The following is a 26,128-nucleotide window of genomic DNA, read 5'->3' as shown; positions in this document are numbered from 1 at the left end:
GCAGTTCTGCAGAAAAGGACCTGGGGATTACAGTGGATGAGAAGCTGGATATGAGTTAACAGTGTGCCCTTGTTGCCAAGAAGTCCAATGGCATATTGGGCTGTATTAGTAGAAGCACTGCCAGCAGATTGAGGGAAGTGATTATTCCCCTCTATTCGGCATTGGTGAGGCCTCATCTGGAATACTATGTCCAGTTTTGTCCCCCTGCTACAGAAGGGATATGGACAAATTGGAGCGAGACCAGTGGAGGGCAACGAAAATGATTAGGGGGCTGGGGCACATGACTAATGAGGAGAGGCTGAGGGAACTGGGGTTATTTAGTCTGCAGAAGAGAAGAGTGAGGGGGGATTTGATAGCAGCCTTCAACTACCTGAAGGGGGATTCCAAAGAGGATGGAGCTAGGCTGTTCTCAGTGGTGGAAGATGACAGAACCACAAGCAATGATCTCAAGTTGCAGTGCGGGAGGTCTAGGTTGGATATTAGGAAATACTATGTCACTAGAAGGGTGGTGAAGCCCTGGAATGGGTTACCTAGGGAGGTGGTGGGATCTCCATCCTTAGAGGTTTTTAAGGCCCGACTCGCTAAATCCCTGGCTGGGATGATTTAGTTTGTGTTGGTCCTGCTTTGAGCAGGGGATTGGACTAGATGACCTCCTGCGGTCTCTTCAAACCCTAATATTCTATGATTCTATGATAGTTTGAAGTCCATTTCTGCAGTCACAAATAGGATTGTGTCTCAGTCCCCATTTATGGAGAAGATAGAAGCATTTGCCATGTAATATGTGGATATAGTTCAAAGTGGACCATATTTTCCATGGAAAGTCTTTGGTTGGTTCCTTGATGGGGTGTTTATTTGGGACACTGGCAACCTTCTACCTTGCTCACCATTAATCTCTGGGGGGAAAAACGCTGAGTGTTTGAGCTCTTGCACTAAAACCAAAAAAGGTTCTCTGGATTGAGCTGGAATCTTGATATGTTATTTAGGTCTTTGCGTATTGGAAGATCCTTGTTCCCTAAAATATAATAGAACTCCGGAAGAATTATCATGTCACAGTGAACTTGGGTTGGGAAGACATGGTTGTAACACTGATTTTATTGTGCCCATAATAATCTGCGTGAAGGTGTTAAATTGAGATTTGACAAGTGATGTGTGTGAGCTATGTGCCTGAATGGATGATTCTGCACAAGAGTGGACAAGGGCCAGTGAAGAGGTAGTAGAGCATTTGCATCAGCTCCCCAGGCTGTCCTTGTCGACTTCTGTATGAGATTTACACACATCTTTATTTTGTCTTGAATATTTTTCAGGTGCTAGTGGTATGTGAGGTTTTCATCTAATGTCAATCCAGGATATGTCAGGGTGTGATTGTGTCTTATCTGCTGGTGACAGAAATTCCTGTGTAGTTTTGGCCTTTTTCAGCTGTTTAGATGAGATGATGACATGACACTTTTAGTGAGGTTTGGTTTTAGCTCCCAATATAAGAAATATTCTTCCATGATTTTAAGATCCTCAGTTGGGATTTTCTCTGTGGTAGGTAAATACCATGCCAGTGTGGTCAAAGCATCATCAACTGCATAGGCAAATTTCCATAATGATTTTGGGGAAGGCGGCTGGTGAAAATATGAAACAAAATCATGCTAAGACTGATCCCTATGGTAGGTCATCATTAATAGCATATGGCCTGCTGACCGGGTCATCAAGGACAACATGAAACCTATGATTGGTCAGAATGTATCAGAATAATGTTATTCTTGCATTGCATAGGATAATTTTGCTGGCTTTCAAGAGGAGGCCATTGCTCCATACAGCAGATAAGTGTAAGAAAACTGCCCCTGACTTGAGTTTTCCTTGGAATCCCACTTCAATTCCTTGGAATCCCACTTGTTAAGGCTAATACTTGGTCAGAAACCCACTTGTTCATTTGGTAACATTTTGACAAGCAGCCTAATTCTTGCTAGTAATATTTTCTCCATGAGCTTATATAATGTGCAGAGGAGTAATACAGGCCAGTACAATGAGGGATTGGCAATGTCAGTGACCATAGCCTTATGCCAGATCCTCAGGACAAGCTCTAAGGAATGGATATCAGAGAATCGTGCTGCGAGCCATTCCTGTCCCTTGGCTCTGAGGTTTTTCAGAAACTCCACGAAGACACCTTCAGGCACTGCAGCTTTCCTGGCTTTCGTGAGTGAGGGCCTTATTTACCTCCTCAACAATGTAGGGCAGTGATTGAGGGGACGAGGCAGGCAGTGCGGTCTCTGCGCACTTTGCTCTTAATAGACTTGTCCCCTGGTGGGCTTGAATTCATAAGGAGCATTCAGGGTTTTGATGTTTCACTGGGTTTGCAGCCTGAAGCTGAGGCAGCAAGAGCCAAGCTTTGTGGTTGGAGTGAGTAAAGTCCAGAGCTCGATCCATCTTTGATGGTACGCTGTATTCAGTGACTCGAATAGGCGTGTTGCAGTGTTTGGGTCACCAGACGTTTGGTATTCCTTTAATAGCCTTTCTGTTTCTGGTTTCCAGTATGGGGATTATCCTTTTTAATACCCATGACACATACTTTTCTTGCAGGTCTTCAGACAAACTGGGTAATATGATCAAAACGTTGTTGGGATTGCGTGTATGGTGGCCTCACTGGTCACAGTTAATCCTAGCTAGGATTGCTGGGAGTTCAGGGCCAATCAATGTAGATGATCACCAGTTAATGCTGTCTGGGGGGGAAGTTGCTAAGAATAGTTCTGGAGGCATTCTGAGGGGTTCCAAACTAGTCTTTGGTGAGGAAACAGAGCTGTGTGCCCGAAACCAATCTCTGTTCCAACAGGCCGAATGAAAAGTGCCTCTGTCCTTTGCATTGGAAAGAAGGTGTGTGTCTTTGTCTGATGGACATTCTGCAGTATCATTACTATTATAGCCCGTGTTGTGTGGTGGCTATAGAAATGATCACTCATTTAGTTGGGTGACAGAGTAGCAGCCGTGTTAGTCTGTATTCGCAAAAAGAAAAGGAGTACTTGTGGCACCTTAGACAAACCAATTTCTTTGAGCATAAGCTTTCGTGAGCTACAGCTCACTTCATCGGATGCATACTGTGGAAATACGGATGTATTCAGTGGAAAATACAGTATTTTCCACTGAATGCATCTGATGAAGTGAGCTGTAGCTCACGAAAGCTTATGCTCAAAGAAATTGGTTAGTCTCTAAGGTGCCACAAGTACTCCTTTTCTTTTAGCTGAGTGATAGGCTGTTGGTAATGGGGGAGAAAGCCAGTCTGTATTTGATGGTTTATACACCTTAACCACCATTATCTTGCCAATTCCTATTGAGATGGGTTTCAGAGTAACAGCCGTGTTAGTCTGTATTCGCAAAAAGAAAAGGAGTACTTGTGGCACCTTAGAGACTAACCAATTTATTTGAGCATAAACTTTCGTGAGCTACAGCTCACTTCATCGGATGCATACTGTGTAAAGTGTAGAAAATCTTTTTATACACACAAAGCATGAAAAAATACCTCCCCCCACCCCACTCTCGTGCTGGTAATAGCTTATCTAAAGTGATCACTCTCCTTACAATGTGTATGATAATTAAGTTGGGCCATTTCCAGCACAAATCCAGGTTTTCTCACCTCCCCCCTCGCCCCTCCCCCCCAAACCCACTCTCCTGCTGGTAATAGCTTATCTAAAGTGACCACTCTCCTTACAATGTGTATGATAATCAAGGTGGGCCATTTCCAGCACAAATCCAGGGTTTAACCAGAATGACTGGGGGAGTGGGGGGTAGGAAAAAACAAGGGGAAATAGGTTACCTTGCATAATGACTCCTCCTGAAGGTCGAAACAGCAGACTGGACTTCTACATAGAGTGCTTCCGCTGACGTGCACGGGCTGAAATTGTGGAAAAGCAGCATCACTTGCCCCATAACCTCAGCCGTGCGGAACACAATGCCATCCACAGCCTCAGAAACAACTCTGACATCATAATCAAAAAGGCTGACAAAGGAGGTGCTGTTGTCATCATGAATAGGTCGGATTATGAACAAGAGGCTGCTCGGCAGCTCTCCAACACCACTTTCTACAAGCCATTACCCTCTGATCCCACTGAGAGTTACCAAAAGAAACTACAGCATTTGCTCAAGAAACTCCCTGAAAAACCACAAGATCAAATCCACACAGACACACCCCTGGAACCCCGACCTGGGATATTCTATCTACTACCCAAGATCCATAAACCTGGAAATCCTGGGCGCCCCATCATCTCAGGCATTGGCACCCTGACAGCAGGATTGTCTGGCTATGTAGACTCCCTCCTCAGGCCCTACGCTACCAGCACTCCCAGCTACCTTCGAGACACCACTGACTTCCTGAGGAAACTACAATCCATCGGTGATCTTCCTGATAACACCATCCTGGCCACTATGGATGTAGAAACCCTCTACACCAGCATTCCACACAAAGATGGACTACAAGCCGTCAAGAACACTATCCCCGATAATGTCACGGCTAACCTGGTGGCTGAACTTTGTGACTTTGTCCTTACCCATAACTATTTTACATTTGGGGACAATGTATACCTTCAGATCAGCGGCACTGCTATGGGTACCCGCATGGCCCCACAGTATGCTAACATTTTTATGGCTGACTTAGAACAATGCTTCCTCAGCTCTTGTCCCCTAACGCCCCTACTCTACTTGCGCTATATTGATGACATCTTCATCATCTGGACCCATGGAAAAGAAGCCCTTGAGGAATTCAACCATGATTTCAACAATTTCCATCCCACCATCAACCTCAGCCTGGTCCAGTCCACACAAGAGATCCACTTCCTGGACACTACAGTGCTAATAAACGATGGTCACATAAACACCACCCTATACCAGAAACCTACTGACCGCTATTCCTACCTACATGCCTCCAGCTTTCATCCTGACCACACCACACGATCCATCATCTACAGCCAAGCTCTGCGATACAACCGCATTTGCTCCAACCCCTCAGACAGAGACAAACACCTACAAGATCTCTATCAAGCATTCTTACAACTACAATACCCACCTGCGGAAGTGAAGAAACAGATTGATAGAGCCAGAAGAGTTCCCAGAAGTCACCTACTACAGGACAGGCCTAACAAAGAAAATAACAGAACGCCACTAGCGGTCACCTTCAGCCCCCAACTAAAACCCCTCCAACGCATTATTAAGGATCTACAACCTATCCTGAAGGATGACCCAACACTCTCACAAATCTTGGGAGACAGGCCAGTCCTTGCCTACAGACAGCCCCCCAACCTGAAGCAAATACTCACCAGCAACCACATACCACACAACAGAACCACTAACCCAGGAACCTATCCTTGCAACAAAGCCCGTTGCCAACTGTGCCCACATATCAATTCAGGGGACACCATAACAGGGCCTAATAACATCAGCCACACTATCAGAGGCTCGTTCACCTGCACATCTACCAATGTGATATATGCCATCATGTGCCAGCAATGCCCCTCTGCCATGTACATTGGTCAAACTGGACAGTCTCTACGTAAAAGAATAAATGGACACAGATCAGATGTCAAGAATTATAACATTCATAAACCAGTCGGAGAACACTTCAATCTCTCTGGTCACGTGATTACAGACATGAAAGTTGCGATATTACAACAAAAAAACTTCAAATCCAGACTCCAGCAAGAAACTGTTGAATTGGAATTCATTTGCAAATTGGATACAATGAACTTAGGCTTGAATAGAGACTGGGAGTGGCTAAGTCATTATGCAAGGTAACCTATTTCCCCTTGTTTTTTCCTACCCCCCTCCCCTCCTCCTCAGATGTTCTTGTTAAACCCTGGATTTGTGCTGGAAATGGCCCACCTTGATTATCATACCCATTGTAAGGGGAGTGATCACTTTAGATAAGCTATTACCAGCAGGAGAGTGGGGTGGGAGGAGGTATTTTTTCATGCTTTGTGTGTATAAAAAGATCTTCTACACTTTCCACAGTATACATCCGATGAAGTGAGCTGGAGCTCACGAAAGCTTATGCTCAAATAAATTGGTTAGTCTCTAAGGTGCCACAAGTACTCCTTTTCTTATTGAGATGGTTCTGAGGTTGCTCCTGGCATCTACCAGGATGACCTGCTTGATGTATGTGGCAAGGCTGTGTTTTAGGTGATGGAGGGAGGCAATGAGATTGTAGCCAGCAATATGGCAGTGTGATTCTTGGGCATCATCTTTGATATGGGCTTCTTGCAGGGTAATATCAATCATGTCTTGAATGTCACAAGCTAGGTCGTAGCTTTTAGATCAGGACATAACTTTGATGTTCAGTTGGCAAATGCATGGAGTGGGGGCCTACGTTTCCATTGCTGTTCAATCCAGGACTTTACTGAATGATGTTTGGATGTTGATTTGATGGCGTTAGCTGTGCCTTAGCATGTAACAGGACAGATCATGAGAAGGCTATCATCACCTGCCACCCTCATTCAGTGCCCAGATTAGAGTTCATATAGGCAGAATTAAGACTAGCACTTCTGACTTTTGAATGCTTAACTTTTCAGTCTAAATAAATGTTCTATTAACTTCCTTATTTTGTGTGTAATAAATACATGTATACTGGGCATAGACATTACTGGGGCAGGGACTGTCACTTGATACATATTTATACAGCAGGGTCCTGACATAGTTAGCCTCTAGTAACTATCACAAAATTTTAAATATGCATTTTAGGACAGGAAATAAAGGATAATATAATATTCAAATGAAATTGAAGGGGAGATTTAGATTGGCAAAATGCAATTATGCATGTTGGATATGGCCAAAGCAAGACATATAAGTTTTGAATTACAATTAGTTTATGTAGCTGCACTGTAGCTTAAAATAAAGAATACGTGATTCTACAAGTTTCAACTCATGCCCAACACTAAGGTTTATTCATCTTTGAGTGTGGTTATAACCCTTATTAGCATTCTAAGAATTATAATCTACATTCTACATACAAAAAATAATTCATTTTTTATCTATTCTTATGATGGCAGTGGCAAAAAAAAATCTTCCTGTTTAAAAACCCATGAATTGCAATGTACAGATGACTAGACAGAAAGAATACCTAACACTGTCAGGTCAGACATTTGTACTATTTAGTATTGGAGCAGTGGTACATCTGATCTCAGCGATTTCAGCCTTTCCAGTTCTGCCTCCCTGCATTCTGCCTGTCACAATTATAGATTGCTGGGGTTAGGGGGATGGGGGATGTTTACAGTTTTAGCTCCTAGCAGTGCCTCTTTTCTCCCCCATTTTAGTACATTTTGAGACTTTCTGCCATATTTCATATATTTATTAACTGCATATTTAATGTCTGCTGTTTACTCATTTTTGTTGTTGGTGGTGGTACCTGATGTTTGTATAGTTTTGTCTACTATGGTTTAGACATTGCTGGCTAAAGAAAACAACAGGGCACTGTGTTAAAGGTTATTATATCTTTCTTAAAAAGTTTAGCAATCTTATATTTTCCCCCTCTTAGCATGACCCTCAAAGCATCAAGGGGAAGACTGGCTTAAAGGCAACACCTTCTAGCTATCAGTGTTCTGTGAGTTGCTTTTCATATTTCTAAAATTAGACTTCAGGGACAAAAGTCCCATGCTCAGGATCTGTTACTTGAAGTGTTGATCTCAGTTGTGGATTCTGCAGTCCTTTTGTCAGCAGAATTCCCACTGACATCCCCAGTAGAAGTCTGCAACACAGAGAGAAGGATGTTGCCCCGTTACAGTAATCACTGTATGCATGTTTTTCTTAGGTTATTCTTCTCCATCTTCACTTGTAATTCCCCAGTGTTTTTGACAGTGGAAAATAACATGCTTGATTTATTCTTTGAATAGCTGCTCTCATCTGGTAATTTCATTATACACATCCTCAAGAGGAAATACAGGTTTCTTAACGGGTGTGGGAGGAAAAGAGAAAATATTCTCCTCCATTTCATGACTGAAATCTTTTATGATACATGTTAACCCGTTGCCTGGAAGTGAGGCGTAATTTTTCTTGCAAATGCCACCTCTATCTATTGCACACAAATTAAGTACCCAATTCTGCCATGTTTATTTATGTTGATTAGTACCTTACTCCATCTGTACTCCCACTGAACACAAAGGGCCAGATTCTTATACCTTACTTTTGTTGCCTAGTACCTTCCTGAACAAATAGTCCTGTTGAAGTAAATTGAACTATTTGTGTCATTCAGTGTGAGTCATGGTTGTCAGAATCTGACCAAATGAGGCTAGTTGTGAAGGAAGAACTAGTCAACATGAATAAGGGTGACAGTGTCAGGCCTGAAGTGGCTTTATTTGCACACAGGACAAGATTCTGCTTTAATTTTGCTTGGAATACCTGCACTGATTCCCCATCTGCTATCACATCAAATTTAAACTTAGAAGCTCTACGTAACTCTACCTTTCCCTCCTTATTCTCCTTTCAGGTTCCTCACATTGTTCCCTGTCCCCTTTGCTCTGCCAGTGCTCCCAGTTCATTTGTCTGTTGCTCACCCAATCACATCCCTGCCTTCTACTTATAAATGCTCCTTATGAACAGTATGGCCTCCTTGTACTCATCCACATAAACCCCTATATAAACCCTGTTAACAGGCCACTTCTGCTGTGCTGCTTACAACAAATCAAATTGAATTGTATATACATCGTATATAATTTGCCTTTTACTGTTCCCTTTCCCATAACCTCTGTCTACATGTCTGTTCTTAGATTGTGAGGTCCTCAAAGCAGAGACCAACTTTCTCATGTGTTTGGAAAGTGCTGAACATTTAATGGTGGATGTTCCCATACATTAAAACAAACAAACAAACAAACAAACCCTAAAAATAAATGACACCAATGCAAATCAAGAGTGACTCGCGGAAATGGTGAAGTGTTGCAGATCTATACTGGTTTAATGGAAAGCAGAATTTATCCCTGATGAGCATCTTATACAACAGGGAAAACCATTTCAAAAGGATTCTTTAAGTACAGGTCATTTTTGTTACAGATCCTTCAGCAAGTTTCAGAATTCGTGAGCAGTTGAAGTTCAAAAGACCAGCAGGCTTAATTTAGTACTGTGTGTGCAGTGGCATTTACAAGGAGTGGAAATAAATGGGAATCATCATAATGCACTGTGAATCTCAATCTGACTTTCTTGTTCACTGCAGCCAAGGCTCAGACAGTAGCCCTTGATTGACTGATCCAACTGTGAAGCTGAAAGGCCATTTTGAGTTTTCAGAATAGAGAGGATGTGTGAAAGACAAGATAAATAAGTTTACAAATGCAGCAGCAAAATAAACATTCTGTCTCAAAAGAGAAGGCTGATTTCTCTTTAGGATAACACACACTTCTGAATTCTCTCTGTGAGCACTTTTTCCAGGCTTCCAACAGAGTTCTTGCCAGAGATAATGCAGGTGGAAAGATGAGTTAATGGTTTAAACAGTTAGAGATTTGATGCACTCTTCCATCTGTCAAAGCCCACTGACATGAAATCTCACTGTTTTAATTTGTGCCTCCAGCATCCAATTCAGCCTGAAATGATGTCAGTGATTTGCCCTGCCCACAGTACTGTCATTCTTATGGTAAGCGTTCTGTGCACTCATGCTGGGAGACTTTTATCAGACATATTAGTGTGCATTTGAAGGATCATTAGCCTGCAGTAGCGGGAACATTCCAGGGTTCTTAGCCTGGAAACTCATCTCTCTGCTGGAAAGTATGCTGAGCCACTGTTATGTGCACTATAAACTTACAACACAGATGTGTTGTTTTGTAAGATTTAAGAGAAATAGTGTGTATTCATGGGGTAAATCTATCATGATTTAAGTACCACCCATAAGAAGTTGAGATAATGTGCATTTGATATTAGGCTTTTAAAAGGTGTGTGTGTGCGGGGGGGGGGGGAAGGAGGAGGAATTAGGAGGAAAGTGTGAACATGTCTGCTTTTGCTTTCCTAAACAAGGAGTTTTCTTTCATCTTGTGAAAGATTAAGAAAAGCCGTTCAGTATAGTCAGAGTTGATGGCATTTGAGTGGACTATGATATGGAAAATATATGAAGTAATCCTGACCACATGAAAAAATCTGGAGGTAGATGCATTATATAGTGATTACGTCCTGACAGATGTAATGGGTTTATCCACAATAATATAGATAGGGCTGGTAGAGCATTAATGGTTTGAAGATTAGAGCTAAATTGGTTAAAAGAAATAGGTTGACTGAAGTTTCTGGGGTGGTTTTGATTTGGAAATAACCGAAAGTGCTTTGTAATGAAATGGTTTTGTTTTTTAGCTTTTGTTTCCATGCAGACATTAGTATATAATGGTGCAGTGATGCCAGCCATCAAGACAGCAATAGAGCAAAGAAGTCACTGCTTCAGTGAACTCTTGAAAAGAAGGCTTAAATGTGGGAGATATTTACAGTTGATCACTCTATTAGATTTGTAAATGTCAATATTTCTGGTATCAGAAAGCAAAGACTGGCAAGAATGATTGGATTAGGAACATGGAAACTGCCATATTGGATCAGACCAGTGGTCCTTCTAATCTAGTATCCTGTTTCTAACAGGGGCCAGGTCTAGACTCTTCAGAGGCAAATATGGGAAACCCTGCAGTTTGGGAAAAATCTGTCACCAGGAAAAATTTCTTCCTAAACCCCATTAGGCAGAGCTTGGTTTAAGCCTGAGGCATGCAGGCTTATATCCCTTCCCAACTCCTGGTTTCAAATTTTTAAAAAATCCTTAATACTATAACTCGGTGTGTTCCTTTTATGATTATAAATGCCTAAATTAAAATACTACTCAATTTCAAGCACAGAATAAACTTTGGAGAGACAGGTATTTTCCCTTGGGAATAACACTAAATTGTCTTATTAAATAATTTGTATCTACTGTGTGGCAATTGATTATAGTCGAGTCAGTTACATATACTGCCTCTTGCACTTATTTAACATTTTTCTTCCTGTAAATGGCTAATGCCTATGGAGAAAAAGAAAAACCCTTTTTATGGGTAAGTAAGAATCACATTGAGGGCTTGCCCCCTCCCCAGATTTCCTGATTCAGACTTCTGCAGAGTTTCTCATGGGCCTGGATCAGCCTGTTTAGAGAAATGGCTTGGATCCCCATCAGATCTGCTCTCTTCCTCGACATTTGTATCAGTTCCACTTGCTAATGAAGAGGAGTGAGTTTGATTACTGTGTTGTTCTAATTTTGGACAGTTGAATTGTTGAACTTGGCCTGCCAAAGATGAATTAGACCTCTTTCCCAAGGAAAGGACACAGTATTGTAACTAGCAGCGGAATTATTCCACTGTATGGCTTCAAGTAGAATGAGGAACTTTCCTTAGGAAACATTTGAATCTTGCCTTATATATCCAACTTTATCTGCATGTCCCTGATCAGTGGAAAAAAATGTGTGCACTAAAGTAAAAAAAAAAAAAGCCCCTCCCGCTCCCCCCCCCAAAGATACTTATTAAGTCTGGCATTCTGAAACACTAAATGCTTCTTTAACTTAGCTTTGTCTGCTTCAGTGAACATTGTGTTCAGAATCCAGGATATTCACACTGCAGACCCTGAGCAAGCCCTTTCTTTAGAGCTATTTGGGCACAAAAATAATCCCTTCCTAGAACCTTTTGAAAAAACAACTGAACTATGCAGACTAATCAACTGTAAATCTTTGCCATCTAGAAAGCAGTTGATTAAGTAGCATCTAACAGTAGCCCAATCATCAGTGAAGCAGAGTTGATCAGATGCTTTCAAGACAGACAGTGCCTCTGAGACCTAAGGCAAATTAGCAATAAGTCTGCTTCAAAGTAAGTAACAAATTTATCACTTTAAATCTTTAGACAATCTTCCCATGTCTCTGATTATCTAGGTCTCTCTAACTTAGTATGTAGTACTCATTTTTCAAAAAAATTTCGCTCCATAATTGGAAAAAATGAAAAAAGTGAGCTGTCCTTTGGACTTTACTTTTCCAACAATATTTTTAGTTCAGCAAACTCAGTTAACACTGATGTGAATATTAATAACTCCATTGAAGTCAGTAAAACTATCCTACAGTTACATCTTTGCAATTCAGATCAGAGTCTTGCATTTATCTTATTAAACTTAGGTGTATGTTTTAAACTAAATAATCACTTGATCCAAAACAGGATAGAGTATTCTGGTTGAAGTGCCTGATCCTGCTTTCCTCTTTTAGAAAAGTACTGCAGGATTAGGTTGCACATATCCACCTTTAAGCAGGGGTGAAAGTAAGTCGAGCGTCTTACCAATACGCTGGGACCTAGGGCAGAAGGGGCGGGGCTGAGGGGTCAGAGACATCCTCAGCCCACCCTGTAAGGTAAGTGCCCCCCTCTTTGTTCTCCTCCCCCCCCCCACCGGGGTAGCAGCAGCAGCCCAGGGCTCCGGGGGCTATTTAAAAGGCCCAGGGCTCCCCTGCTTCTACTGCCCTGGTCCTTTAAATAGCTCCCGGAGCCCTGGAGTAGAGGCAGTGGGGCTCCGGGGGCTATTTAAAGGACCGGGGCGGTAAAAGCAGGGGAGCCCCGGGCCCTTTAAACAGCTGCCAGAGCCCCGCAGCCGCTACCCCAGGGCTCCAGCAGCAGGGCTCTAGAGGCAATTTAAGGGGCCTGGGGCTCCCAGCCCAGAAGCTGGGCTGCCCCAGTACGGTGCACCGGCTCTTGCTGGTACGCCATACCAGGGCATAACGGCTTACTTTCACCTCTGCCATTAAGTGACAAAGTTGAAATATAACTGAATTGACCTTGTTTGTAATAGTTTAGTAAAGCATGTTGAAGACATTGTATAGGGACAGAACCTGAAATACATACCTGCCTGTATCTCAGCTTTGGCTTTCATGCATGTTTTTCCTGAATAAAAGCCCATTGACTTCAAGGTAGGATTGTGTTTTTTAGTGAACTTCAGGTGGTTCACCACAGAAGTGCTCTTATACCACAGTAATAGGTGAGGTATAAAAACCTGGAGAGATTAAATATTATTATTGTGCAAAGACGAAGCACAGTGTCTTTAGGACTTCTCAGGCACACAGAGGACTGGGGCCACAGCTTATGAGAGTGAAGTTGGGCTCCTCACTCCAGCTAACCAGCACAGCTGGCTGATGTAGGGTTTGGGGGACAGTTGCCCAATAGCCTCTCTCTCCTTTTTCAGGTGCCTAGTTCAACTAACCCTACTCTGTCTTTGTGCTCAACTGAGTGTGGAAGTTGTGATTCTGCTCAATTCTGGGGGCAAAGAACAGGGACACTCCTTGTCCCTCCCCCTACACACCTGCACAGATGTGAAGCAAAGTCCATCTCTAAGTAAGAAACGCAGGATTTTGTCCATAATGACTATTACCACATTAATTTAGTAAGGCATTAAAAAGTTAACTGCATTTGCACACACATAAGTAATTTAAGTAGATCACTGAGCACCACCAAAAAAAGAGATGATTCTGAGAGATGCACCATCAAAGGCACATATCACACCACTGATTCTAAGCAGATCTGCTCATTGGGCTTCATGGAAGAGTTCTGCTTAAAATCAGCAGCATGATATAGACCAAGGTTATTAGATCTGAAAGCTGATCTTCCTTAACAGTTCTCCCTTACTAAGATTTTCACCATATGCATTACGAACAGGCATTTTTTGTTCTTAATCTGATCATAAGATTTTACCTATCGCAGCAGCCTGAAGAGCTTAAACCTATAGAGGCAGGAAAAAGGTAGTCACTGGATAATCTCCCTGCAGTGTATAAGTAACCAAAAATGGATCATAAAGACATAGATATGGAGCTAAAACAATAACAAGAGAACATTTTAGGTCTGTTTGTCCACTGTCTTCCGCATTGCATAGCCATTTAAACTTGTGCAAAATGGATGTGAAATGCTATCCCTGAATTCCAAATGAGAGTTCTGATTTGCTATTGCACTGTGCCCACTTTGCACAGAGTAAATTATCACACAAGGTGCAATTCAGTGGAGAATCTGACCCATTGACATTTATTGGATTTTTATCTATGTATTTATTTAATGTTTAGACTAAATACATTGCTTTTTGGACATTCTCAACTTATGGAATCTTCAGTTCTAGGAGGGGCTGGCAAGATCCACCTAAAAGAAAACAAGTGACAACTGCCTGATATCTATATATCAATACTGCTACACCACTGGTGCCTCTGATCATAAATGAGATTGGCCACTTAACTGTCATGTGACTTAATCATATGCTTAGGGCTGAACATATTGCCACACTTGGGGCTGGGAAGAAAAGAGATGACTAAGGGGGGATATGATAGAGGTCTATGAAATCATGACTGCTGTGGAGAAAGTAAATAAGGAAGTGTTATTTACTCCTTCTCATAACACAAGAACTAGGGGTCACCAAATGAAATTAATAGGCAGCAGGTTTAAAACAAACAAAAGGAAGTATTTTTTCACACAGTCAACCTATGGAACTCCTTGCTAGAGGATGTTGTGAACCCAAGAGTATAACTTCCTACAACTGCAAGGTGTGGATAGTAGTGGACATAGGTACTTCCCATCTTCTGCTCTGCTTGTTGTTTCTGCATTCAAGTGTCTGGCTCAAGCTACCATACAGTAGTTTGTTTACTATGTCTTATACAATAAATCAGGAAATTAAATGGCTACCACCAATAGAAGACAAAGGCTTGGTCTACACTTAAAAGTGATGTGGCATAATGGTGTCAGTCAGGAATGTGAAAAAAACCACACACCTGACCAACAGATCTATCCCAACAAAACCCCCAGTGTAGATGCAGCTATATCAATGGAAGAGAGAGCTTTTGTTCTATGTAGCTAATGTTGTTCGGGGAGAGAGTGTCCTTACTCTAACAAAAAACTCCTTCTGTTGGTGTAGGCTGCATCTACACTAGGGGGGCTATGCCAGCATAGGTTCTATAGTGTAGATATAACCCCAGAAATAACAACTGAAATTAAAAAACAAACTGGGGACAGATTACACCCTTTAAAAGTAAGAGGAGTTTATCCAGAACTAGGATTGCAGGATCAGTCCCTAAAAGAAGTTCAGAAAGGCAGGCACTGCATGACTGAGAATTCCACAAATCTGAAGGTTGTTTAAAGCTTTCCATTGTCTCTTCGATGTTTTGACTATAAACTGCTGAAGGAGGGAACTGAATTTTCTTTCTATCTTACGTATCTGCAAACACATTATTAGAGCCTAACTAATAATCAATAATAACTGTGATAATAATTAGATAATGGCTGCCACTTGTACCAGTGTTGGTATGTTCACTGCATGCAACTTATTTGTCTACTTGCAAATGACTGAAGCAAGGCCCTACTGACACGTATGTATGTGCTGCTGCACACTTACCAATGTCAGGACTGCTAGAACTGTCTCCATAGAGCCTGAGAAAACACCATGGAGTATAAAACATATCCTTGTGTCATTATTTCTAAAAAACAAAACTAGTTCACTCCGTCACTATTCATATAAAAACTAACCATACTTGCTTCTGGGTGGCAAGAGCACTGAGGGAAGGTTTGGGTAGACCCAGCAGGAAGGGCTCAGCCTGGTTACGGTTGTTAATTTTTGTTTGGTTCTGGACCATTCTTCTGACTGATATCTGTATGTCTCATTATTCACTCACTGGGTGGCAGGTAAGAGTCTTTTTTTTTTTTAGATTTTAGACAGGGTCAGAAGTTGCAGCTGGAAAAGATGCATTGACACAAAGAGAACTGACAAATAACTCTTTATGTCAATGAAAACAACACCCAGTCCATCATAGTTACCTCAGAAAATCATAGATTCACCAAATATTTTTTTAAAGAACAGCTGGTCCCATAGGAAAAACCTTCAATAACATTGTTTTTGGTAACTATTGGCTGGAGAAGTCATCTGACTTATATGTTTGCTAGTGTTAATGGCAGTTTGAAAGTATTAGGTAGAAAAGATTTAATCCCTTATGTGGTTAAAATAAGTAGGTCATCATCATCTTCAGGGAAAGACTCTGATATATTTACTCATTATTTCTTGGGTCCAGCATTACACAGGTTGCTATATAATAGATTTGAAAGTGGTTAAAGTAAATACAGTACTTTGAAGAAATCCATGAAGCATTTTCCTTTTGGACAACTGTTGATAATAAAACACATTTCCAACAACTATTCATGTGTATTAATGTTTTGGCATCGTAAAGGACATCACTCAAGTAGACTCACTGGTTCAGATATTCAGCTCTCCTTAGTCCCCTTTGTGCTGCATCTGTGGCAAAAAGGAACTCAAAGCTGCCTTGAGACAGTGTCTGAGGATTGTCTTAGCACAGAAAAACCCTGAAGTAACATAGGGCTGGCTCATGGACCCTCTCAAGAATAGATCATATTCCAGGGTCAGTTTCTGATTTTTCAGTGGCGAGAGTGGGTGGTGTTGAAGTATGGTGTACAATCATGACTGGCAGAACAGCTCCTTGGAAACTATTGTCTGCTGATGCAAGTAAGAGCAGTTTCAGGCTGCTCTAATTTGCATCTGAGCTAGCTTGTGTCCCAGCAGCCTTCCGGTTTAGAGTGGAGGGAGTGGCAGGAAGCCTGGAGATATGGCCCATTGAGTTAGAATTGTCAGACCAGGTCCACATCACAATATAGTGTATCAGAATTTAGAAATCATTCTTCATATATTAAAGTCTTCTCGATTTGTCTTTCCATTTTTAAAGTAATTTAAAACCTGATCCTGAAAACCTTACTCAAGTGAGTGGTCCTTATTCATGTGAGAAGAGGCTAGTTGCATGCAGTGAGCTTTTGGGATTGGGCCTGTATTGTTGGTGAAAGCTCCCATATTAACAGGTTGGGAACTGATATTGGCTGTTATGTCCTACTCTGGCCACAACTGAAAGATGTGGGAACTGAGGATGTTTGGAACTTTAATTTACCAAAGAGGTACACAGTGTGGATCTGCTATACAAGCTTCCCCATACTGGTCCACTGATGTCCTTCAGCTAATCAGGAGGGACAACTTCTAGGGGTGAACAGACAGTGCAGTCTGTAATTCCCTTTAAATCAGTGGTGGGCAACTTGTGGCCTGTGGGTCGCATGCAGCCTATCAGGGTAATCCACTGGCGAGCCGTGAGACAGTTTGTTTACATTGACCATCCGCAGGCATGGCCGCCCACAGCTCCCAGTGGCCACAGTTCTCCATTCCTGGCCAAAGGGAGTTGTGGGAAGCGGCGGTCAGCCCGGGAATGGTGAACCCTGGCCACTGAGAGCTGCAGGCTGCTGTACCTCCAGACGGTGAGTGTAAACAAACTGTCTTGCAGCCAACCAGTGGATTACCCTGATGGGTGCATGTGGCCCGCAGGCCGCAGGTTGCCCACCACTGCTTTAAAACCTTGGCTGCCTCACCGAGTTTGCCAAATGACTGCCAGCTGGGAGGTGGGTTTTGTTTAGTAAAAAAGGTATATTGTTTATATTTTATGACTGTATAAGTACGTGTGCTTTTGTCAAGATATGGAGGAGCAAATCAAAAAGTAGCATAGATTGCTGATCCATTGTGGAATGTAGCTGATTTTAGAACACAAATTACAGTTTCACTAGTGAAAAGAAAAGGAGTACTTGTGGCACCTTAGAGACTAACCAATTTATTTGAGCATGAGCTTTCGTGAGCTACAGCTCACTTCATCGGATGTTTCCACAGTATGCATCCAATGAAGTGAGCTGTAGCTCACGAAAGCTTATGCTCAAATAAATTGGTTAGTCTCTAAGGTGCCACAAGTACTCCTTTTCTTTTTGCAAATACAGACTAACACGGCTGTTACTCTGAAAAAAGCTTCACTAGTGAAACTATTTTGCATTTTGAGTTGGTGCATTAAAGACTATATATGTGCTGTTTACCACAGAAAATGAAGATATTCACAGCAGAACTAAGAACATGCAAAAGGGCTTATTTGTCAATTAATTGTAATACAAGAGTTTTTCTGATCATGAGTCACCATGGTGATCATCAGAATAGATCAGTACAATTTAAACTCCTGACGAGTCCTTTTACGAGTACTTCATTTTTATTAAGAAGCTTTGTTGGGCTGGGTTACAAAATGGCCTGTTATGTGTGCTTCCTATTTTCTCCCAAGTCAATCTAAAATTCCTTTACAAAATTCTTACTTATATTAATGTAGTTTTATGAAATTGCAAATTTATTCAAAAGCTTTTAAATATGTTTTATCCTACCATTATAGAAAGCTTGTGAAGTTTTCTTTATTGCTCACATTTGGTGCCTGATGTTAGGTTATCAAACAACATTGAGCTGTTTAACACCTTAGGCAGAGACAATGAAGGAACTTGTGACACTTGCTCAACAAGAAGCTCAGTGTGTTTGGGAAATCTGTCATTTAGAAGACAAGTCTGTTAAGGCGTCAAAACCATTGTGACCTATTTTGCCCCTTTTTATATCGCACTGTTTCAGTTTTGCAAGTGACTTCACATTTGGCACGTTAATCTGACTTGAAAGTAAACATCACACAACCAGGAAAGTAAATAAATGTGTCTGCTTGTAGCGTTTATCATCCACAACAATTTATTCTTTTTATTTATTTTAAAAGTCTTTGCAATTGCATATTCCTGTATTATAGCTCAAGAAAACAGACCACATTTTCCATAAATGGCCTCTAAATATTAAACCTAGTCTAACAGTTGTCTTACACATATTCATTTAATGTAAAATTGAGGCTGGTGGTCTTTCTAAGGGTTTGTCTACACTGGCACTTTACAGCGCTGCAACTTTCTTGCTCAGCGGTGTGAAAAAACACCGCCCTGAGTGCTGCAAGTTTCAGTGCTGTAACGTGTCAGTATAGACAGTGCACCAGCACTGGGAGCTACACCCCTCCTGGAGGTGGGTTTTTTAGAGCACTGGGAGACAGGTTGCCAGTGAAGATGTGCCCTAAGTAGTGAATGCTCACATAAGAGCCTAATACCATTGATATTTGGCATTCTGTGTACCTGCAGGTTTCAGAGGAACAGCCGTGTTAGTCTGTATTCGCAAAAAGAAAAGGAGTACTTGTGGCACCTTAGAGACTAACCAATTTATTTGAGCATGAGCTTTCGTGAGCTACAGCTCACTTCATCAGATGTATACCGTGGAAACTGCAGCAGACTTTATATACACACAGAGAATATGAAACAATACCTCCTCCCACCCCACTGTCCTGCTGGTGATAGCTTACCTGCAGTAACTTGAGCTCTACCGTAGTGCTGTACCAAATTCACTTTGCACACTCCGCATTATATTTTATCCAGCATTTGGATAATGTAACACTCTGACCTTGTCTGATTGGGAATCTCATTTACTGTGAATGTTGCAAGAACAGTAAACAGAGCCTGGGAGAGCTGTCAAGCCGCCAAGTTGCATTGTTCTGTATCTTTTCAGGGCAATGCCACATAATTTTATCTCTCTTGACATCTTTTTCTCTTGTATTAAGAAATTCTTAACTAAATTCTCTTTTGTTTTATAGTATATCATCTAAAAATGCCACATACTATAAAGAGAACAGGTCAAAAGGGCTATATAGAAGAGAACTCAGCAAGTTGGAATAAGTTAGGAAGGAGAGAAAGGCAACTCTAGGATATTATCTGAGATAGATAAAATTGTCATTTAAACAGTGTCGCACATGCAAACATTGAAAGAGTGTATTAGTATTATAATTTATAAATAATTGTGTATGAATCTACTAGGTAGATGTATTGTTGAAATATGTTGACTGGTGTAGGACATGTTTGCTTATGGTCCTGGTACCCACTTGCAAGCGTCAGTTAATGCAACTAATTAGTGACTGTGGTAAACCACTGAAATGGCTAAGACTGGGATTTTCAAAGAAGCCGAAGGAAGCTGGATGCTCAGCTCCTGTTGGATTTATGCACCCCCTTTGAAAGGTGTAGCTTAAATCAATAGAAAATAATTGAATTTGCTTTGAATTGTTATTTCATTGTCTGATGATAAACCTTGCTTTATTATAGAGTTTCATGCATTGAGTGGATAAAAGACTGAGGTACAAAAAACACGTCTTGATACTGTAGCTGGGTTATGACCTAATGGCTAATACGTGGTTTTGTTTTAATAAGTTTTTAAAATATTAAAGATAAATAGAATTATTGACAGGAAAAATCTTACTGCATTAAAGGAGAATGACAAATAGAAAAGATAAAGGACTATAGCAAAAAGAACAGGAGGACTTGTGGCACCTTAGAGACTAACACATTTATTTGAGCAAAAGCTTTCGTGAGCTACAGCTCACTAGCTCCTGTCAATTGGCTGAAGCATAAGAAGACTCAGGAAGCTCACTAGCTGCAGCTCACGAAAGCTTATGCTCAAATAAATGTGTTAGTCTCCAAGGTGCCACAAGTCCTCCTTTTCTTTTTGCGGATACAGACTAACATGGCTGATACTCTGCAACCGGACTATAGCAAAGTGGCAGTCAAAATAGAAACGGTGGTTGTCTATAGTATAGCATTACCAGTATTCAGGTTTAAGGGCTGTCTTTAATTTATTTATACCAAAGTTAATCATCTTCTAGTTGATCAGTTAAATACTGAGAACATCTCTTTATGAGTCTTCTTATGCTTTAGCCAATTGACAGGAGATAAGCTTCCCTACCCATCCCTCCCAGCACTTTCAAAGTGCAGTGGAGCTTGTTATAAATGAATGACTCATACATAGGGTGGAACAAATGCACCATTGGTAGCCTACAGAGATAATAACACTGACCTCCGGTCATTTTACAAGAGAACTCTCTCACGTAGGTCAACTTCCCACTGCTTTAAACCCAGCCTAAATAGACTATTCATGGGGAACTAGACTGACAGATTAGAGATTTATATGCACAAATATGGGCATTAGCAGCAAGGTTTCTTCACTTTAGGACACAAGAAGCAGTTCAAATGGTCTGACCACTAAGAACAGGACATTTTTCTGTTATAAAACTGGCTTGGTAAACTCCGATCAGCTTGACTGAAATCTGTAGGATAGTCCTTTGGATCCAGTTCAGTAGGGCCTACTCAGACAAAACTCCCATTGGTTTAATAAGAGAGGTTCAGGAGTAAGGAAGGTCACCGTTTGCAATCTTATATCTGAGGTTACAATTTGTTGGAAAAAAAAATTCAGATTCTGAATAAATACATATGTAAATACACCTACATCTCTCTCTCGGTCTCATACACACACACACAGAGCAAGAGGAGGATGAGTGAATTTGCAGAAGAAAATTAGCATGTGCCAAAGCTACTCTGTTATCAAGTTTAGTACCATCAGAAACTAAGCTTAACTCCAGAAGTTGAATGTGAGTATAAACAACAGCTTAATTGTTCTAGCCCAAATATAACATCAAAGGGTGTCAAATAATTTCATTTCCCAGACACATTAGTATTCAGAAACTGCAGTTTAGCACAAGAAGTGGTCGACACAGAGAATGCCAAAGAGAAATTTAATTTGTGTCTCATTGCAAAAACAAATGCATTCTTCTGTCTGACTTTAACAAAGGACCACGTTGCAAAGAATGGTTTTGAAGGAAATGACAAATTATTGCAAAGAGGAATTCGTTCTAAGAATGAAGGGTTCTCACAAAAGGGAGGAAAAAAACCCAAAAACAGAGAGAGAGAGAGAGAGAAAGAGGGAAGATCAGTCCCTAAAACTTATTTAAGGAAAAACATATGCTTTATTAACTCCCCTCCACCCCTCCAAAAAAGTGGGAAATTCAACATGATCTCTACTCCCTTCAGGGCCCTCTTAATGCAGGACTCTGCAGCCTGTAGTCAGATCTGTCAAAAGAGGTTGTTTCCTAAAATATATTATAAACTTGGATGGATTTATATGGTTAATAATGTTCAGCCAGAGGCTGAGGGGTGGTAAGTTAGAAAGTGTTGAAATTACCAGTTCATTGTACAGAAAGTGTTGAAATATCTTATTATTATTTTAATGCTTTCTACATCCTGAACCTGATCTTTTAACTCATCTCTTAGTCATTTATCAGATAGAATATAATCTCATGTATATTTAAAAATAAACTAAAAAGGGTATGAGTGAAATGCATAATACAGAAAATAAAAAAAAACAAAGGTCAAACCTTTCAAGTGCTCCTCCTAATCTTTTAACCATTTCCTCTATACTGAAAGGTGATTTCAGCCTGGCAAATTGCCCTACTTTCTGCGGCAAGGTAGAGAGTCTGCTTTTAGAGGAACAGCCGTGTTAGTCTGTATTCGCAAAAAGAAAAGGAGTACTTGTGGCACCTTAGAGACTAACCAATTTATTTGAGCATGAGCTTTCGTGAGCTACAGCTTCACTTCAGTCTGCTTTGTCACTGTTACCCTCATCCTCTGTTTGCATTTTACACTAATCTCTTGCATCTTTGTTTTAAATTATACTGTAAATTTTTCAGGTCAGGGGCTGTCTCTTATGTGTGCTTATACACCTAGTAAAATGGGACCCTGATGTGGCCAAGTCCACTGGATGTTTTGGTAATATAAATAAATGCATAATAATAACAATTTTCCACACACACATACACAAAAATAATCAACCAGGCATACTCAAAGGAATCCTTAGCCCTGCCAAACATGGCTTAAAGATTAGACATCTCTTTTTGCTGTGCATTATATTGATTGGGTGATATGCTTTTATCAGCAAAAATGAATTAAGGTACATATCTTAATATTGAGTGCTGAAAGGGTAAGGAAATGTGAAACATGAGCAAAAATCTGTCAGCTATTGTCTTCTTTATCTGACACAAGATTTTCTGTTTCCTTTGAAATGCAAATGTTTTTAAGAAAAATAAAAAAAAAACAACAGGGAAGAGGAACTTAATTTAGATTAGGGGGGGTTGGAATAGATAAAATGGGGTTTTGAGGAAGAAGATTGTGTTAATTTTAATAACTCTGCACAGGTTATTTCTGGAACTACAAGGAAATATCAGTTTTGTTTTGTTTTTTTAAAGTAGTCTTCATCCGTCAAGAGTTTTGCAGATAGGATTGATGAGTCAAGTGGCCTCTGTAGCAGTGACTGACAAGGGAGTTTTGATCAATCATCAGGGAAATGCTTGTGCATTTCCTGAAATTTATTAATTTTAAAAATAACATTGGGCCTCTTTCTGTCATGACATGATCCTATTGACTTCAGTGGAGTTCCACCGGGGGTTAATTTGGGAGACTCTCTCCATTCGGCTAGGCCAGTTTGCTTGTTTTTTCTTAGTTGCATTAGCCCCAGTACTGGAAAGATCAGGGAACCAATGCTGATGTAGAGAATCAGATTAGACCTATCACAGTTCACTTCTCTGCACTGGAGACTGCCATTTAACCTTTATCCTCTAACTGGAAGTGGAAGCCTGTCTTCACAAGGACTGCTTGTAGGCAGAGCATAGCTTTGTAGGCAGAGGTCAGTTAGCTGGGCTTTACTGCAGATCACACTCATTTAATCATTGACTAGAGTTCAATTCAACTTGAGGAAAACCTACTCATGAAACTTTTCTAGCTAATTACCACTAGTCGACCAAAAATATGTATCTATAGTCTTCTTAGTCCATTTTGAAGGAGTGGCTTAATAATACAGACATATATGGTTTAAAGTAGTCCTGTGTATCTGGAGGAAAAGACAGATAAGAAGCTCATGATTACGATCCTTGTAAGAAATGAATGAAATACTTGATTATAGATACATCTTGAAAGATTTATTTCTATTTTATGTATCATAATTATGGAGGATATGGCAGCTAATAAAAATCTGTATGCAGCAAGGATGAAATTCACTGTTGGCCAGAGAGACAGCACAATATCTATACATAATTTAAGTCCAACTTAAGCAGCGTTTTAGATACATATGTGGATTTAAGTGCCATATAGTTCCTTGTGCTATCTCACCATACAGGGGTGACTTTCACCCTGAGGGAATAATAATGATCTTATATAGGATTAGGAGATCTGGGTTCTATTTCTTGCTCTGCCATTGATTGTTAGTGCAAGCCGCTTATCCTCCCTGTTCTTTAGTTTCCCCATCTGTAAAATGGGAATCATACTGACCTCATAGGGTTGGTTCCTTAAAGTTTGTAAAACACATTGAGATCCCTGGTTGTGCTATAGAATTGCAAAGTATTTGTGTTCAGTGAGACAGGCATTGCATTCCTGGGGGCATCCTTGGGTCAGTGAGTTTCTAAGCGCTGATGCTTGGAACGAAAAGGTTATACTTGTCAGTAGCTGTCCACTTGGAAAAGAGAGCTGTAGATGTGATTTAAAGAGACAAATGTAATCTAGGTGCAATCACTGTCATTGTAGGATAAACTATCCAGTGGATATAGACAAAGCCTGCTGTCCAGTATCACTGCTAAGTGTCCCTGTCAATGCAAGACTGCCTCTTAGGGTCCTGTGCACATTGGGGAAAGGAGAGAGGGATGAAATGAGTGTGCACAAATGTCATGGGTAGGATCATAATAGTAACAAAATTCAGTCCTGGTTAAAGGGCTGCTCAGCTATGAAGTTGCAGTCCTGATTTTAATGGGTTGATTGCTTTATTGTGGTCAGGATGAAAAAAGCTTGTAGTTATTTCTTGGACTGACCATATCCCTTTAAAATTTCCAGTTTGATGATAGTGCAAATTATATAGTGGACTAAACAGCAGAGGTTTGACGGCACACATGAGCTGTATGTGAGGTGGGGCAGGGGAATTATGGTTTAAGAAAATATATTATGTATCAGGGCAGATGGTAAGGCAATAGAAGACTATCTGGAAAAATATGGTTTATATTCTTGATTTGTACCACAAACAATTGGAAAAACTTGCTATATAGATCTGGGTTCCTCTAACATTACATATAATGGGCCTAATTCACCATTCTGTTATTCCAGTTTTACACTTATGAATTACCATTGAAATCTGCATTTTTCATTCAAAATCATATCGCATTTTAGTGGAATTATGCCATTATAAACTAGAGTAATGCAATAGTGAATCTGGCTCATGTAGCGGGGTGGACACCCGCTCGGGCCCAGAGGGGTTTAAGATAGCCCTGGGAGAGGGCTGGGGCAGGGGAAGATGTGGGCTGATTGGCAGAGCAGCCGCAGCTGGGGGCCACACCCCAAACAGACCCATGGGGCCTTATCAAAGCCAGGGAAGCCAGGAACAGATAAGCACTCTCTCTCTAGCTCTGAGAGGGAGGGACCTGGCTGCAGAGACCAGAATAGAGGACCTAGTTTGGAGTAGGACTGAGGAAAGGCCAAGGGAGCCTGGGAGCTCCGGCCTAGGAAGGCCCCAGGCTGCGGGCCTGGTAAGGTCTATTAGGTATGGGGGTTGCAGGGGCAGCCACGGATAGACAGAGGCAGCAGGTCCAAACCCAACCTTGCCTGTGATGAGTGGCTCATACTGTAGTCTGCCCCAGGGTGCGGGGGCTAGCTGGTGACTGGCAGGAGCCTCTGACTGAGGTGAGGTAGGGATAGTGGGTAGGGCGTTCTCTTGGGAGGGGGAGATCCAGAACTGTGGGGTACTGCCAGGGGGAAGCACCCAGCGAAAGGGGCACTGGGGTCCTGGGAGGGACACGGGAGCCAGCAGCAAGGCAAGACACTGGCCTGAAGGAGGCGCTCTGGAGGCTGGATGCTAATTCCTGATGACCAGCAGCAGGCAGTGCCGGCTGAGTCTGGGCCCCGTGACAGCCCACTATATGCAGTGTTGGAGGAACCACAATTCTATATAGCAAGTTATCCTAACACAAACACATACATATTTATATGTAATGTCAATTATATTTCTTTCTACTATATGGAAAAAAGGATGATGTCCTAGTTGAAATATCATAAAAGGTTTTATATAAAGTAATAGCTGATATAACGATGATTAATTGTGGAATAATTAGTTCTTCACAATATATTGTATCTGTTCACTTGGCTAAAATTAGGCCCTGGATTAAATGAGCATGGAGACAGATCTTGTTTCTTTCCTTTCGGAGATAAATTATGCTGGTATAGAATACAGGTGTGAAATAAGTTTGTCATATTTAGCTCTTGCAGCACTTTAGTTAGGTAAAGATAAAGGGCTTGATTCTCCTCTCACACCAAGAAATCTATCCACTGGAGTAAATACAGTTAAAACAATGTCAAACAAAGTTATTAGATCAGAAGCAGTTTGCCCAATTACTAATAATTGCCATTGT

General features: G+C 41.1%; 1 protein-coding gene across 4 annotated transcripts in view; it reads left to right on the top strand.

The window, feature by feature from the left end:
• ANOS1 (anosmin 1) overlaps positions 1–26,128 on the top strand; it is a 181,251-nt gene that overhangs the window by 34,466 nt on the left and 120,657 nt on the right. For 2 of the 4 annotated variants that reach the window (XM_048860374.2, XM_048860365.2), the window contains exon 3: positions 9,518–9,580. The exons of the other annotated variants lie outside the window; for them this stretch is intronic. In XM_048860374.2, the coding sequence (XP_048716331.1) occupies positions 9,518–9,580 (63 nt within the window). The remainder of the gene's footprint in view (positions 1–9,517; positions 9,581–26,128) is intronic. 4 annotated transcript variants of the gene reach the window in all.

The sequence above is a fragment of the Caretta caretta genome, chromosome 1, assembly GCF_965140235.1.
Source record: "Caretta caretta isolate rCarCar2 chromosome 1, rCarCar1.hap1, whole genome shotgun sequence".
Classification (NCBI taxonomy): domain Eukaryota; kingdom Metazoa; phylum Chordata; order Testudines; family Cheloniidae; genus Caretta; species Caretta caretta.
This window is presented reverse-complemented; position numbering and strand designations above follow the sequence as displayed.